Source organism: Gouania willdenowi, chromosome 19 (genome assembly GCF_900634775.1).
Source record: "Gouania willdenowi chromosome 19, fGouWil2.1, whole genome shotgun sequence".
Lineage (NCBI taxonomy): Eukaryota > Metazoa > Chordata > Actinopteri > Blenniiformes > Gobiesocidae > Gouania > Gouania willdenowi.
This window is the reverse complement of record NC_041062.1, coordinates 2,687,690-2,701,075: the sequence shown is the minus strand read 5'-3', so window position 1 is coordinate 2,701,075 and position 13,386 is coordinate 2,687,690. Positions and strand designations below refer to the sequence as shown.

Below are 13,386 nucleotides of genomic sequence, written 5' to 3'. Positions count from 1 at the left end.
AGTGAGAGTTTAGTTTGCTGGTTTTAAGGAAAGCATTTCATACTGAAGGTGAAGGTACATGAGGATAAAGGCTACCAAAGCCTAAAATAAAAAAGTCAGACTTTAAAACCTTCATGACCGCTTTGCTCTTTTGATATTTGCTGTACCTGAATGAGGGTTCAGCTGTGTCAGCGGTCTCTCTCTCCCTCTCCATCCATCGTTTCTTCTTCCCTTTAGTCATAAAAAAAGAAAGAAAAGAAATTCAGTCATCCTCCCCTCACCACAGAACTGGAAATGTTGCCTGAGGATGGAGATATTTTCCTTTTTAAGGTGAAATCAGGTGTTTTTAATGAATACATTAGATCAGTGCGAGGGATTGTGAAAGCTGAGGCTTAACCTTCTTTACGTTTCTCCTATTCCTACATTTTCATCTAAGTTTACAGCACAGGAAAGGAAGAATTAGTGGTGTCAAGAGATTAAAAAAACATGTTTGATTAATTAATCATGCTCTGTAATTAATTAATTTAATTCATCTCTTTATAAATCACACCTAAAAATTGCTGAGAAATGTCCTCAAATTGAGTTAATTTCATGTGAATTACATTACTGTGGCAGATCAAAACATTGATATATAACAAAATGTCTTTATAAAGTCATTTATTTATTTTTTTAACAAACTGATTCAGGCGTAGACGTAGGGCTGGGCGATATGGCCTTTTATAAATACCGCGATATTTTTAGGCCATGTCACGATACACGATATATATCTCGATATTTTGCATTACCCTTGAATTAACACTTTGATGCACAAAATCACACCAGTATGATGATTCTATATGTCTACATTAAAACATTCTTGATCATACTGCATTAATATATGCCAATTTTAAACTTTCATGCAAAAAAGGGGATATCACAACTAAGTCAAGTTGACATAACTGTATTTATTAAACAGTGAGTGGCTCAAACATAAAATTGTCAACAGAAAGTGCACGTTCTGTGCAAAATTTTTTTTTTGCTAAGTTCTGTCCATAATACAGTCTTCTTCTTCTTCTTCTTCTTCTTCTTCTCTTCTTCTTCCTTCTTTCTTCTTCTTCTTCTTCTATCTTCTTCTTCTTCTTCTTCTTATGCTTCTTCTTCTTCTTCTTCTTCTTCTTCTTCTTCTTCTTCTTCTTCTTCTTCTTCTTCTTCTTCTTCTTCTTCTTCTTATTCTTCTTCTTCTTCTTCTATCTTCTTCTTCTTCTTCTTCTTCTTCTTCTTCTCTTCTTCTTCTTCTTCTTCTTCTCTTCTGCCTGAGGTCGGACTTCCTTACACGTGTCTTCTTATTGTCATTCTCTAACAGAAACACAGTCAGCAGTGGTCTGTCATGGATGATTAATGATGCTCCACCTTTCTCCTTGCTGCGCCCCTCTGTCTCCTGATAAATTAAATAGGGTGCATTTAAGGTGTCAGCAGGAGAAAATGAATGCTTATCGCTTGGAAATAATAAAAGATTATTGTATATAAGGGAGCGCAGACCTCTGCCAAGTCCTAAATATCCTCTTTACAGGTTATTTGCAGGTATCTTGATCAATAATCCTGATCGTGGTGGCATGTGGTCACAAATCACATAAAAGGACATTCACAAATAAAAAATAATAAAGCATAAAAGAACAGTTCAAAGAAGTGTCCTTTCAATTTTTGTAAATGATGATAAAATATGGGCATCCACATTTTTCTTAAAAATTGCAATGAAATGTATCCATCTATTCCACAGTTTTCAGTCTATCACAAACTGAGATTTGAATTTTTTGAATTTTGCCAATGATTTTTTTGTTTTTAAAACTAATCTAGAATCAGTTTATTAAACTGAATCCCTTCTAAAATTTTCAATGATCTTCCATGTTATAAGGCCTATCTTTAGTTAAAATCTGCTCTAAAATCATTAAGTATTTTTGACGTAATCCCGTCAAACAGACAAACACATAATTAAATAAATAATTGCTTCCTTGGCGGAGTTCATAAATGAAAAATAAAATAAATTCATAATCATTCAATCATAATAATATAAAAAGATATGTCCCACTGTATGTCCAGTAAATTATTTTCATTGTCCCTGGAAATGTAGAACAACCTGGGCTAAAGTAAAATCCACCATTCCTAGCTGAGTCGTGTAGCGTTGCTTTGTGAACATTTGTGAGCTCACTTCCACTAACAGAGCAGATAATATTAGAGCTGGATGTTTATTACACACAGTCCTGGGAGGCTTGACGGCTGCTGACATAATAAAGACTAATCTTTGCTCTCTCTGCCGTGGCTGCCTCGCTTTGCTTTGCTTTGCTTTGCTTTTCCCTGACCACAGCCTCTTCTCTTCTTCTTTTGCTGACTCGGGGATGCTGTCAGACCCAGAGCATGTTTTAATCAAAGCTGGATGCTCGCCTGCGTTTTATGCATCACTCTAGGTCAGAGATAGGCAACTTTCATCACAGTGGGGACACAACAATTTGTTTTTTTGATCGGAGAGTCACATGATCAACATTCATGTCAGCGTTTAGAATAATGGGCGATCTGAGCATTAATACAGGAAAGATTTTGTGTTTTTCTCTCATTCTGTGTATGTTGTTGTTTGTTGTTGTTTTGCTTGTTGTGAGGCATTTTGTGCATTTCTGTAGTCCTTTTGTGTATTTTTCCTGTAAAACATATGTTTTTTGGAGTCATATTGTGTATTTGTGCTGTCATTTTGCATTTTTTTGTAGTCATTTTTGTGTATTTTTGTTGTTTTGCTTGTCTTTTAGTACTGTGGTTTTGCAGAGTAATTTTTTGTGTTTTTCTTGTCTCTTTGTGTACTTTTGTTGTCATTTTCTGTCAGTAGTTTTGTGTATTACTGTTGTCGTTTTGTTCATTTTTGTAGTAGTTTTGTGTGTTTTTGGAGTATTTTCTGTGTTTATTTGTTGTCTTTTACTGTATTTTCCTGCAATGTTGTCATTCTTTGTATTTTTTAATGTATTCTTGCTCTTGTTTTGTGTATTTTTCTGTCATTTTGTACGTTTACTTTGGGGGGTTGCATAAAATTAGACCAAGGGCCGCATGAGGCCCCCAAGCCGCCAGTTGCTTCTGTGTGCACTAGGTCTATAGAAAAATTGATGAAATATTCAAACTGTATTTCTGAAGTCTAGCACCGAGGTACGTCACTATAGTCCGTAACTTTATTAAAAGTACGTACAACAAGCGATATTATTGCACCTTTACGTGGTCACGTTATGTCTCTTGGTCTATTTTGTTCAATAAACCCACTTTTGGTCGGAACGATCTTTTTTCTGTGATTTTTTTTTTTCTCATCCTTCACATACGTGATGTTGGTTTTTTTTTTAACATCTCAGTCTGAGGCAGGGTCTGTCTCTCAGCTTGTTTTGCTGCGCCGTTGCAAATATCAAATTGAGAGAGGGTTCAGTCTCACGTGGCTCCTTGTTGCTTAGCAACCCCTGTCATCGGCCATGATGCTGATTCTCTCTCTAAACCTCTCGCAATCTCCCCGCTGCTGATGACAAGAATTTAAAGAATGATAAAGAATCAAGTGTCCTAATAAAGCATCTGTGCTTCATTCTTGAATTTAAATGCACTGATAACAGCTTGAGGTTCAGTTCAGGTTTCACTTAAGAATAGAAACTCAGCAGGCTTTTATTTTGAAGGACAAATGCATTCTGGCTGGTATTCCTCACACATTAAGATCATTTATAAAATACAAACCTGGGGTTGAAACCATATTAAATGATTGTGAGGCATTAGTTACTATGCACCATAATGTATCACAGGTGGAATAATTAAAAAAAATCCAGAAATTATCTTTATCTGTAATACAAGCACCTTTTTCCACTGAGCTTTTTCGTGAAAATACATAAAATAATTATCTTGACACTAATGTTATAATTACCACAACAGCTTAACCCTCCTATTATCCTTGGGTCAATTTGACCCCATTCATTGTTTATCAATCAAAAAATAATAGTTAGATTTGGATGAAAAACTATTCAAGAGAAATGAACAGGTTTAATTTTCAAGAGGCTATTTATGTATTCAACAAATAAACAAAGTGTTTGACAAGAAAACTTTTTCTGAAAATCATCTTCTGGAGGTAAATATTCCTGGGGTCAGATTGACCCCAAGGATAAAATGTGTTAGTGATATTTGAGGATAATAGAAAGGTTAAATACAGCTTTTACAGCTCATAAGATGCGTCATATATTTGCTTTTATTAATTTAAAACCTGACGTAGAGATTTTCTTCTTCTTTTTTTTTTTTTACTGTCACACAATATACTGGAGATATTTATTTTTATTGTGTTGCAGACCCCCAACCAGTGGTTTATGGGATTCTCTGGGGTCCTGAGAGCTTGAAAAGTGAGCTCTGAACACACAACTGTTTATTGATCTGTACTTATCTTACATCACTGTCATTGTGTGTAGTCACAATGTTACAAGGTCAGGAGGAAAGCATTAGCTACAGTCTGTGGAGCTCTGACAGCTCTCGTCGAGAGTTTCTCCTCTTCAGTTTTAATGTGCCATTGTTTCATTTTATTCCAGAGTAGACAATGATCATCAAGTGCTTTAGAAAGCTTGGCTGACGTGATGTGCTGTTGTTGTGAAGTGATTTTGAATTGTTTCACTTTTAAAGGGCATTCTGTTTGAGGGATGTCACCACATCTTCACATTTCTTCTTATTATGGACCATTTCTTGTGTTGCTGATGTTTACGTCTCTATCCAGGAGAGCTGTGGCGTTTGGAGGATGACATGGACACGGGCGATGAGACGGGGAATGGCGGCTGCACAGAGGCTCGTCCTCGCTCCCAGTCGCCCTTCTCGCACTTCCGAGCCCGGGCGGCGTATCTGCGTAAAAGCGTGTCGGCCGACGACCACCTGGACACGGGCTCTGACCACAGCTCGGGGGCGGCGGTGGAGGCGGTGGAGGCCAAACCAACGACCCGGAGGGGAAAGCTGAAGAGAAAGTTTGTAAGTTTGATTTTCTTTCACTGTTTCTCCAGCGTTCCTAAATTTAGTTTAGGTTATTTTATTTCAAACACTACTTCTTCTTCTTCTTCTTCTTCTTCTTCTTCTTCTTGACTCCCTCTTTTTTTCCCTTTCTTATTTGCATAAGCCTTTATCTGCCCGGGTTGGAGCAGATTTGATGTTGTCCTATTCTGGGGATCCTTAATTCCTAATTCCTCCATTCTGCCAGAAAAGCTTTGAAGTAATTCAGAATTTTCAAAAGCAACAGAAGAAGTAATGTTCAAGGCTTTGACTTGCAAATTGTATGCACAAAAAATAATAAAGTGTGTGTGTGTGTTCCAAAAAACTGATAGTTAGAGTAACTAAACCCCTGCTTTCTGCTGACCTGCCACTAGGGGGAATATTCAAAAAATGCCTTGATTATGGGCGTTACTCATATCTCCAGTGCATCTAACTCTGTTACGCTTTACAGCGATGATGATGATGATGATGATGAAGGAAAGATATTTTAACTGTGACTCAGCCACACTGCAATAATCTGATCAATAATCTGATCAAATCAACCTGTTACATTGTTTATCAATGAAGGTGTTTCAAATTAAAGTGAACTTTTAACATTTTCATGGATTTCAATGACATTTACAAGCGTTGGGAAAACTCCAGGTTCCGTGACTTCTAGACAGCCCAAAAAAAATGACATCACAGCCTCCTTTCCTTCAGCCCGCCTACATTCACACATATGTGCTTTTGGTCTACCTTATGCGCGGTGAACGTGGCAGCAGCCTGGACCAGAGAATACGCATAGGAGAGAAGCGCGTAACTGCAGGCGCGCAAAAAAACACTTAAGTCCGGACGGGAGAATATGTATAGTAGGCGGAGCTCACAAGGGGAGCAAAAAAATGGAAGGGGTGAATGCAAATGAATTAATGCTGGGTAATCAATGCAATTGATCAAAGCTGGACTTCAATGCTGCCTTTGTTTTTTCGTATAAACTTAGCACGGCCACAACCAGGTGGTAACTGTCACAGCTTTTTGCGCAGTGATGACAGCAGTGATATTTGTGAGGAGACAGAGCAGGGGAGAGGAAAGGCTGCTTCTCCTCTGGGGATCACTCCCGTATGCTTGTTCAAGATGGTAGCGTGTAGGAAGAACAGGTTGTTTTGTTGTTGTAGAGCTATAAACATAAGCTCGCTACCTGTCCCGGTCGCCGTGTCGAACTCTACCCATAAGCACGCACACACTCCTCCGCGGCTCACCCTTACACACACGCACATCTATATATCCATGTCTTTGCTGTAATTCATCCATTTTTTTAATTAGCTTCTTCTACTAACACCTCCAATTCTGCTGCTTCAAATGTATTTTTTCACTTCTGCGCACTCAGCTCTTCTTCACGCTCCATGTTCAACATAACACGTACAAAACACTCATTTAAATAGGGCGGTCTGCACCACTTCTGCACGTGCACTAATCATTGCTGCAATCTTAGTGAATTCCTCACAGCAGGTGATGAAACTGTGTCACCAAAGAATTTAGGGACGCCACTGGTTTACCATCTTTTTTCAGATCTTAGTGAATCCACCCCTCAGACTCAGTCATATACGCTTCATTTGATGTTGGAGGTACTTCCAGACGTGCAGCAGGTTTAGAGAGCTGGCATTAAATATTGATACGGCCCTTGTTATTGGATCATGTAATTGGAGAACTCATTACTACACTCAGTTTAGTAATTGATGCTCCAGTGTCGCATGTGCAACAGGACACCAGCACAGGTGGGAGAAGTTGATGTTTAGGAGTGTTTCCCCGCAGCAGAGCATGTATTACTTTATTTATTTATTTTCATTTACCTTCAGACACAACAGTAACTGGGTTTCCTCCATCGTGTCATTGTGAAGACTTTGTGTATCACAGGCATCAGACAAAGTTTATGACACAAACTCTCCTCACATCAAGCCGCTTTTCATCGGGACTCGAGATGGGAAAAGCACTGGAGCTGATGACCTGCCGCGGGTGCTTTGGGGTGAGATCTCATGTAGTCGTTTCTTGTCGTTGATAGCCCACGACTTTGATTCCCTTTTGTCGATGTCAAAATATAGCATCGTGTCCAACATTTTGAACTCTTGTGCAGCTAAATGCATTTGGTGGGCGTGCTTTTATTGAACCTTCCTTCTGTGCAGCACCACAGGGAGTGTACTCCTGTTTGCCAAATGGAAAATAGAGTGATATAAAAGCATATTAACAGGTCATCAGAGAGGCACTAGTTATATAAGGCAGCAGTGTGTGAGTTCCTACGCTCTGTTTCTTCTTTCGAATGCTTGTCGTTTGTGCAGCTTCTTCAGTTGCAAGTCATTCATCAACCTGTTTCTTTCATGGAAATAAATGTAGCTGCATTTCAGCCATTTATCAACAGTAATTCTGAGCGTTTTGGCTTCAAGAAAGTGACTTTAGGGCAGTGGTGTCTACACCTGGACCTGGAGGGCTGCTGTCCTGCTGCTTTTAAAGAGCATAGGACAGGATGTATGAATCAGACTCCATAGTGACACCATGGTGGTTAGTGTAAATGCAGTCATCAACTAAGCCGCTGCGGGGGCGCGCATCGACTGTTTAGGACTGAAGCACAGCTGATTAGATACTGTAAGTAGAGGATGGATACCTGACCGAAGCCTGACGGGACCCGACAGATATTTAGAACTGGGGGTTGTGTTTGGTCACATATTGGTGTGTGTGCGCAGCGTTCTTCCTTTCCTGCTGCAGCAGCTGTTGTAGCTCTGATCAATGCAGCTTTAACTGTAACAGTGAGAACAGGATCCCAGTGTAGGGAGGATGGAGCAGAGGAGGACAATTAGAAAGGAATACACAGTTGAAACATCCCTTTTTCTGCACATGGATTATCCTTATCTTTGATACATGGATTATGTAAATTGAGGTTTTTAGGAGGTTTGGAGCGTCCGTCTTCCTGTGGTGAAGTCTCGCGGGATTAGATTTCACAGGAGTTGCTAGGCTACTGCCCAAAACAGCCTTCTATGGAAACACATTCAAAGCGCAATTATACTTTGTCAACATTTAAAAATATCGCTTTTATTTTGCAAAAATCTGACGTGAAAATGCCCTATCCGCACTCCAACTGTGATAGGGTTATTTATTTACTCGCCGTTCATGTGACTGTTTACTGCAAGACCTGTGCACATGCCTCTGCGTACATCTGTGGAACCAAACAGTAGTTTAGTCCACCGTGCTTGTCTTCTTTCAGTTTCCAAGCCGTCTTCTTCTCATTCGTCTTTATTTCTGGTTGTTGGGCCACCTCTCCAAGCCGTCCAGAACACACACTCGTCATTTGACGTCACCATCAGCATCATTTGACGTCACGTCTGCAGAACTGGGCGGGAAATTTGTGCCCGGAACAGCAGAACAAAATGTATCACACAATCTGTTCAAGGCAATAGGGAGAAATGTGTGTGGGCTGATTCTCTTTGGCTTTGAGTGCTTCATCAACCATTAGCATTAAAATTAAATGAATGTTTATTTTTTCACAAATCCTGCCCCATGCTCTTTTAAATGTCTCCGTGCTCGTGGTGGATGATGAAACAGTCACAACGGGAGGTGAAATAAGTTCATGTTTGATAGTATCGTATCATAGTCAACATTTAAAGGTCATACTTCTGTTCCATATTCTCAGCTTGAATGTCACCTCAGTGCTAGGTTTAAGTATTTGCCTGTAAGAGTAAGAACGTTGCATCAGGAATTAAAGTGGAGGCTGTTTGACAATGTGTTCTGGAAGTGAAGTAGGCAGAGATGGTGTGTGTGTGTGTGTGTGCGTGTGTGTGTGTGTGTGTGTGTGTAACCTGGTGTCTGTAAAGCTGCCAGGTAAAGCATTAGCCTGAAAGTCATGTATCCACTGTAGCAGAAACCTCCAGTATTTGCTCTACAACATCAGTGCTGCAACCAAGGTCATTCCTTTCAAGCTCAATACACATCAGTGGTATTTTTATCTTTAAACTCCATTTTAATGCCTATTCACCTGCTTTTTGCTCATAGTGGAAAGGGATTGCAAGTGCTTTATTCATTGTTATTTGATCTCAATCGACCTTTTAATACTTCTCTTTGCTTGACTTGACATCTCGTGATGCAACAGTGAAATGCAAAAGCTCAGGTCAACATGCACTTCATTTTTACCTCCCTCAACAAGCGGAGGTTTGCCTCTGCATTTACTTAACAAAGCATGAGAACTCAAATAATGGATGAATGGGTGGATTTTGCAGCTGTCAAAACACGTGCATTTCTGCCTTTGTTGTGCATTAATTGCTGGTCATCCTTTCGCAATTTATGTTCAACATTGTAAAGCTTGATTAGAAGTTACCTTTGTCTTCCTCAAGGCACTATGTGTTCTTTAGTATAATCTCTAGACGAAGGGGCGTCAAAGTAGTTTTATCTCAAGTGGGCCACAGATTTAATGTGGGAAAACGAGTAATTTCAACATTATTATGTCCTAGTTACAATATCCAAGCAATAAGTGACAGATATCAGCCCCAACAGGATCTTCACTTTAAATTTCCTAGATTTTGTTTCTATTTAATCAAGGGGAATGCTATGTAATTATTTCAGAAAAACTGTAGGTTTTATAGGACTTTTGAGGTTTTTTTAAACAGTTTAACATTGAAATGACTGCAATCATGTGATATCAGCACCAGGAAAACAGTGAGCACCTGAAAATATTGTTGAGTTTCATTTACACAATGATTCATGTTTTCTCCTGCGGGCTGAATTGGATGCTACGAAGGGCCAGATTTGGCCGCTGGGCCATGAGTTTGACACTTGTGGTCTAGACCATATTGACGGGCTGTGATCACAAATAATTATTGTAGTCATTACACTTTCAAACATTATTGCTTTCATTAAATTCAATGTCATCTTTTGAGGTGCTGCAGCACAGACTGCATTTATGTATGAGTGTGTTTTATGTATTTGTGGGAAAGTTGTCTGATGTGCAAAGCAGCAAATCTAAACAACTGGTTGAGATCAAAGTTCAACACTTTCACTTCTTTTGATTCAATAGTTGGAAATACAATTTGCTTTTTTGTATTTGCCACACTTGAGTCTGTTTGCAATAAAGCAGTCCAAAATAAGTATTGGTGACACTTTTCCTAAAATCACCCCCAGAACAGGTTTTTTAAATGAAAATAAGCACAAGATACTTACACACATCCTCGTCTACTCTGAACAGTCAGAGATCTCAGTGGCTGCTCGATGAGGGAAATCATATTCAACACGTTGCTCTGTTGGTGAGACCCAGCGTCCGCCTGGATTGGTCCTTGTTCCCTGTGGTCTGTGCTGGGAATCATTTGTGCTGTTAGGAAACAGGCACAGAACGTCCCTGCACACACACTCATTCAGAGACACACATGAAACCCAGCCAGGGAACATGTTGTATAAAAGCTGATAACAGATATTAAAAGGCCACCGGCTGGGCTTTAACGCAGAGCCTCACTGTGAAACCGAGAGGACAATCGGTGGTGCTGACGTGTCTTTTGGACCTCGTGATGTGTTTATAAATCAGCCTGTTTGCATCTCCACCTGAGAAAAGACCTGAGCGCATTTCCTCAGCGGTTTGTTTTCATTTTATGTAAGAAAATGGGATCCAGCCAGCTGGACCATCTGCTCACAAAAGAGCCGTAATGGCTTCAAAACCCATTAATACAAAATGCACGAGTACTTGTGGAGAAGGATCTTGCTCAGAGTAAGATGCATCTTTCTCAGTGTGAAATTGGGCTTAAAGCGTATAGCAGCGATGCTTCTTAGTTCTCATCTGCTTCAGCACGTTTCAGGCTCTAAAGTGAAACGTCACTGGATGTGATGGTGTTTTAAAAAGGTCTCAGTCCTCAGATGACACACAAACCTCCTCAATGTTACGTCCTTGTCGATGACAGTGTGGGTTGTTTGTGCCTCTGTTTCTCATGAAGAGTAGAAGTCCAAGTCGACTAGTGCGTCATGCAATGTTATTACCTCAGCGTTCAGAGAAATATGGTTCTTTTTTTTAAAGGTAATGGAGACGTTTGGAAGGTGGATGGAGGTAAATGAGAGCATTATGCAAATGGTCCGAAGATTTCTGGTCAATTTCCAAGGGAACTTAAGGTTTTGAGAATCTTCAAAAAGAGAAACTTTAAATCTGATTTATTTATTGGAATTAACTGGAAATTGGGATTAATTAACTGTATTGTTTAAACATAACTATTAGCATCCATTCAAATTATTCAATTAAAAAGCATAAGATTTTAACAGACTTATTGGTCAGGTGAATTATACAATTGTTCAAGTTTTGTAAGCATCTTGTTTTTTGGTACTTGCAGAAAGTAATACGATCTAAACATACAAAATAAGATTGCAATGCAATACTTTTATAACTAAACATTTTAGTGGCCAAAACAGCAGCACTGATTTTTCTTCAAGCACAAAGAGTGTCGTGTTTGTTTTCACTAAAAGTGTTTAAATAAAAAAAAAAACATATTGTTTTAGGACGAAAAACGTCAATGTTAGAGATTTTCTGCACAATATTCACCGTATGTATAGTTAAGATGACGCTAAAATACATTTAAGTTAAGGGCCAGCCTTCAATTTTGCAAGATTCCTCTTTAATTCCTGTTAATTCCCATAGAAAGTTTCCAACAATTCCCATTATTTTGCAACCCTGGTTGGTTACAAATGTATCTATTTACATTTTTATTTACTGGTGAAGGTAAACCACATCTGTAGCCACAGCTGCTCTTTTACTGCCAGATTTGAAAGTCACCTGCTAATCTAATCCCATCCATATTACTACTAAATTCATGCAGCCGATATAGAATTAGCTGCTCTCAGGGCTTCCTCAGTATCTGATGATGACATCATTAAAAGTATGAATAGAAAGCATTTCATTAATTCATAATATATATATATATGCTCTTCTTTTCCTCCCAGCTGTCTAACTTCAAGTAGAATTGAGTAATTTAATCTCTACTGTGCAGCATTAATTCAGTTATTATCGTTTATTTACTATGAAGATTAGAACTCCTTAAGTTTAGCTTTTTTCTTTATATCTCTATAAATACTATATATATAAACACTTTGATAATCACTTCTGATTATTTTTAAGAACTTAACAGGATCCAGAATATCTGTCTCAAACAAGCACGCTAATCATTGGCCTTTTTTCTTGAATATAATTCTTATAAATTAAAAAAAATTATACTTTTAAGATAAATAATCAGTACTGGAATGAAATAGCACTAATAGGTTAATTTAAACCTCTTCTCTCAAAGCCATGGTAATATAAACTTTAGACACACACACACACACACACATCGATCAGTCAGACATTATGAATAAAATAAGATTATGGATATTTTTTGAGTTAGGATGAATATTTATTTATTTATTTATTTTTTAAAGAACATGATGATGTTGCAACTGAGAAGCATCAACTGGAAGAATGTTTTCGTTCCTATTTCTCAGGGATTGGCTGTTCTCCATGTTTTATGTCCGTCCTCATCCTCACGGCGAGCAATGAAAAAGCTGAAAAACGTTCGTCATAAGTAACTGGTTTGTTACCAGGACAGAGATTTGGAAAAACACAATCCCAATGATCTCACCAGAAGCTGGGATTTAAAGAAACATCTGCCGGTTTGGTTTGACCACAAGGTGGCAGCATTGTGTAGCCTACCAGTGCTCCTGCTTCACTATAGTTCTGACTTTTTAGGTGTGTGTGTGTGTGTGTGTGTGTGTGTGTGTGTGTGTGTGTGTGTGTGTGTGTGTGTGTGTGTGTGTGTGTGTGTGTGTGTGTGTGTGTGTGTGTGTGTGTGTGTGTGTGTGTGTGTGTGTGTGTGTGTGTGTGTGTGTTGACTCTGATGACTCATTCATCCTTAGATGACTAACACAAAGAGACACCACAGTGGACCGTCATATCTGCCACTGGAGCCAAAGACTTCCTCCTCACGTCCTTCTTCATCTATTCAGACTTTTATTGGAATTTACATCAGCAGGCAAACAAAACTAAACAAAACCCAAACTAAAACAAAAACAGAAAGCCCATGAGAAAGAAGAGCTTTGACCACTTTGTTAAAGAAATAGCAGTGTTGTTATTGCTTCTTTCATTTCCCTGTCACTTCATCTATTAACTTGGAATCAATATTGCTGTGTAAGAGCATAATGTTGCCAAACAAACAAAGAACACTTCCTGCTACTTCCTAATATTTGGTTATGATTGATAGAAAAAGAGTACAGCTTGATGTAAGTCACTTTGTCTTACATCATTTTCAGGCATAGGGACGGTGGGTTAGTGGTTAGCACGTCCGCCTCACAGCAAGAAGGTTCTGGGTTCAAGCCCTGGGGTGGACACCTGGGTCCTTTCTGTGTGGAGTTTGCATGTTCTCCCCGTGCTGCGTGGGTTTCCCA

General features: G+C 39.0%; 1 protein-coding gene across 3 annotated transcripts in view; it reads left to right on the top strand.

Annotated features, from left to right (window-relative positions):
* ankfn1b (ankyrin repeat and fibronectin type III domain containing 1b) overlaps nucleotides 1–13,386 on the top strand; it is a 150,388-nt gene that overhangs the window by 35,984 nt on the left and 101,018 nt on the right. For all 3 annotated transcript variants that reach the window (XM_028477121.1, XM_028477120.1, XM_028477123.1), the window contains one exon: nucleotides 4,721–4,965. In XM_028477121.1, the coding sequence (XP_028332922.1) occupies nucleotides 4,721–4,965 (245 nt within the window). The remainder of the gene's footprint in view (nucleotides 1–4,720; nucleotides 4,966–13,386) is intronic.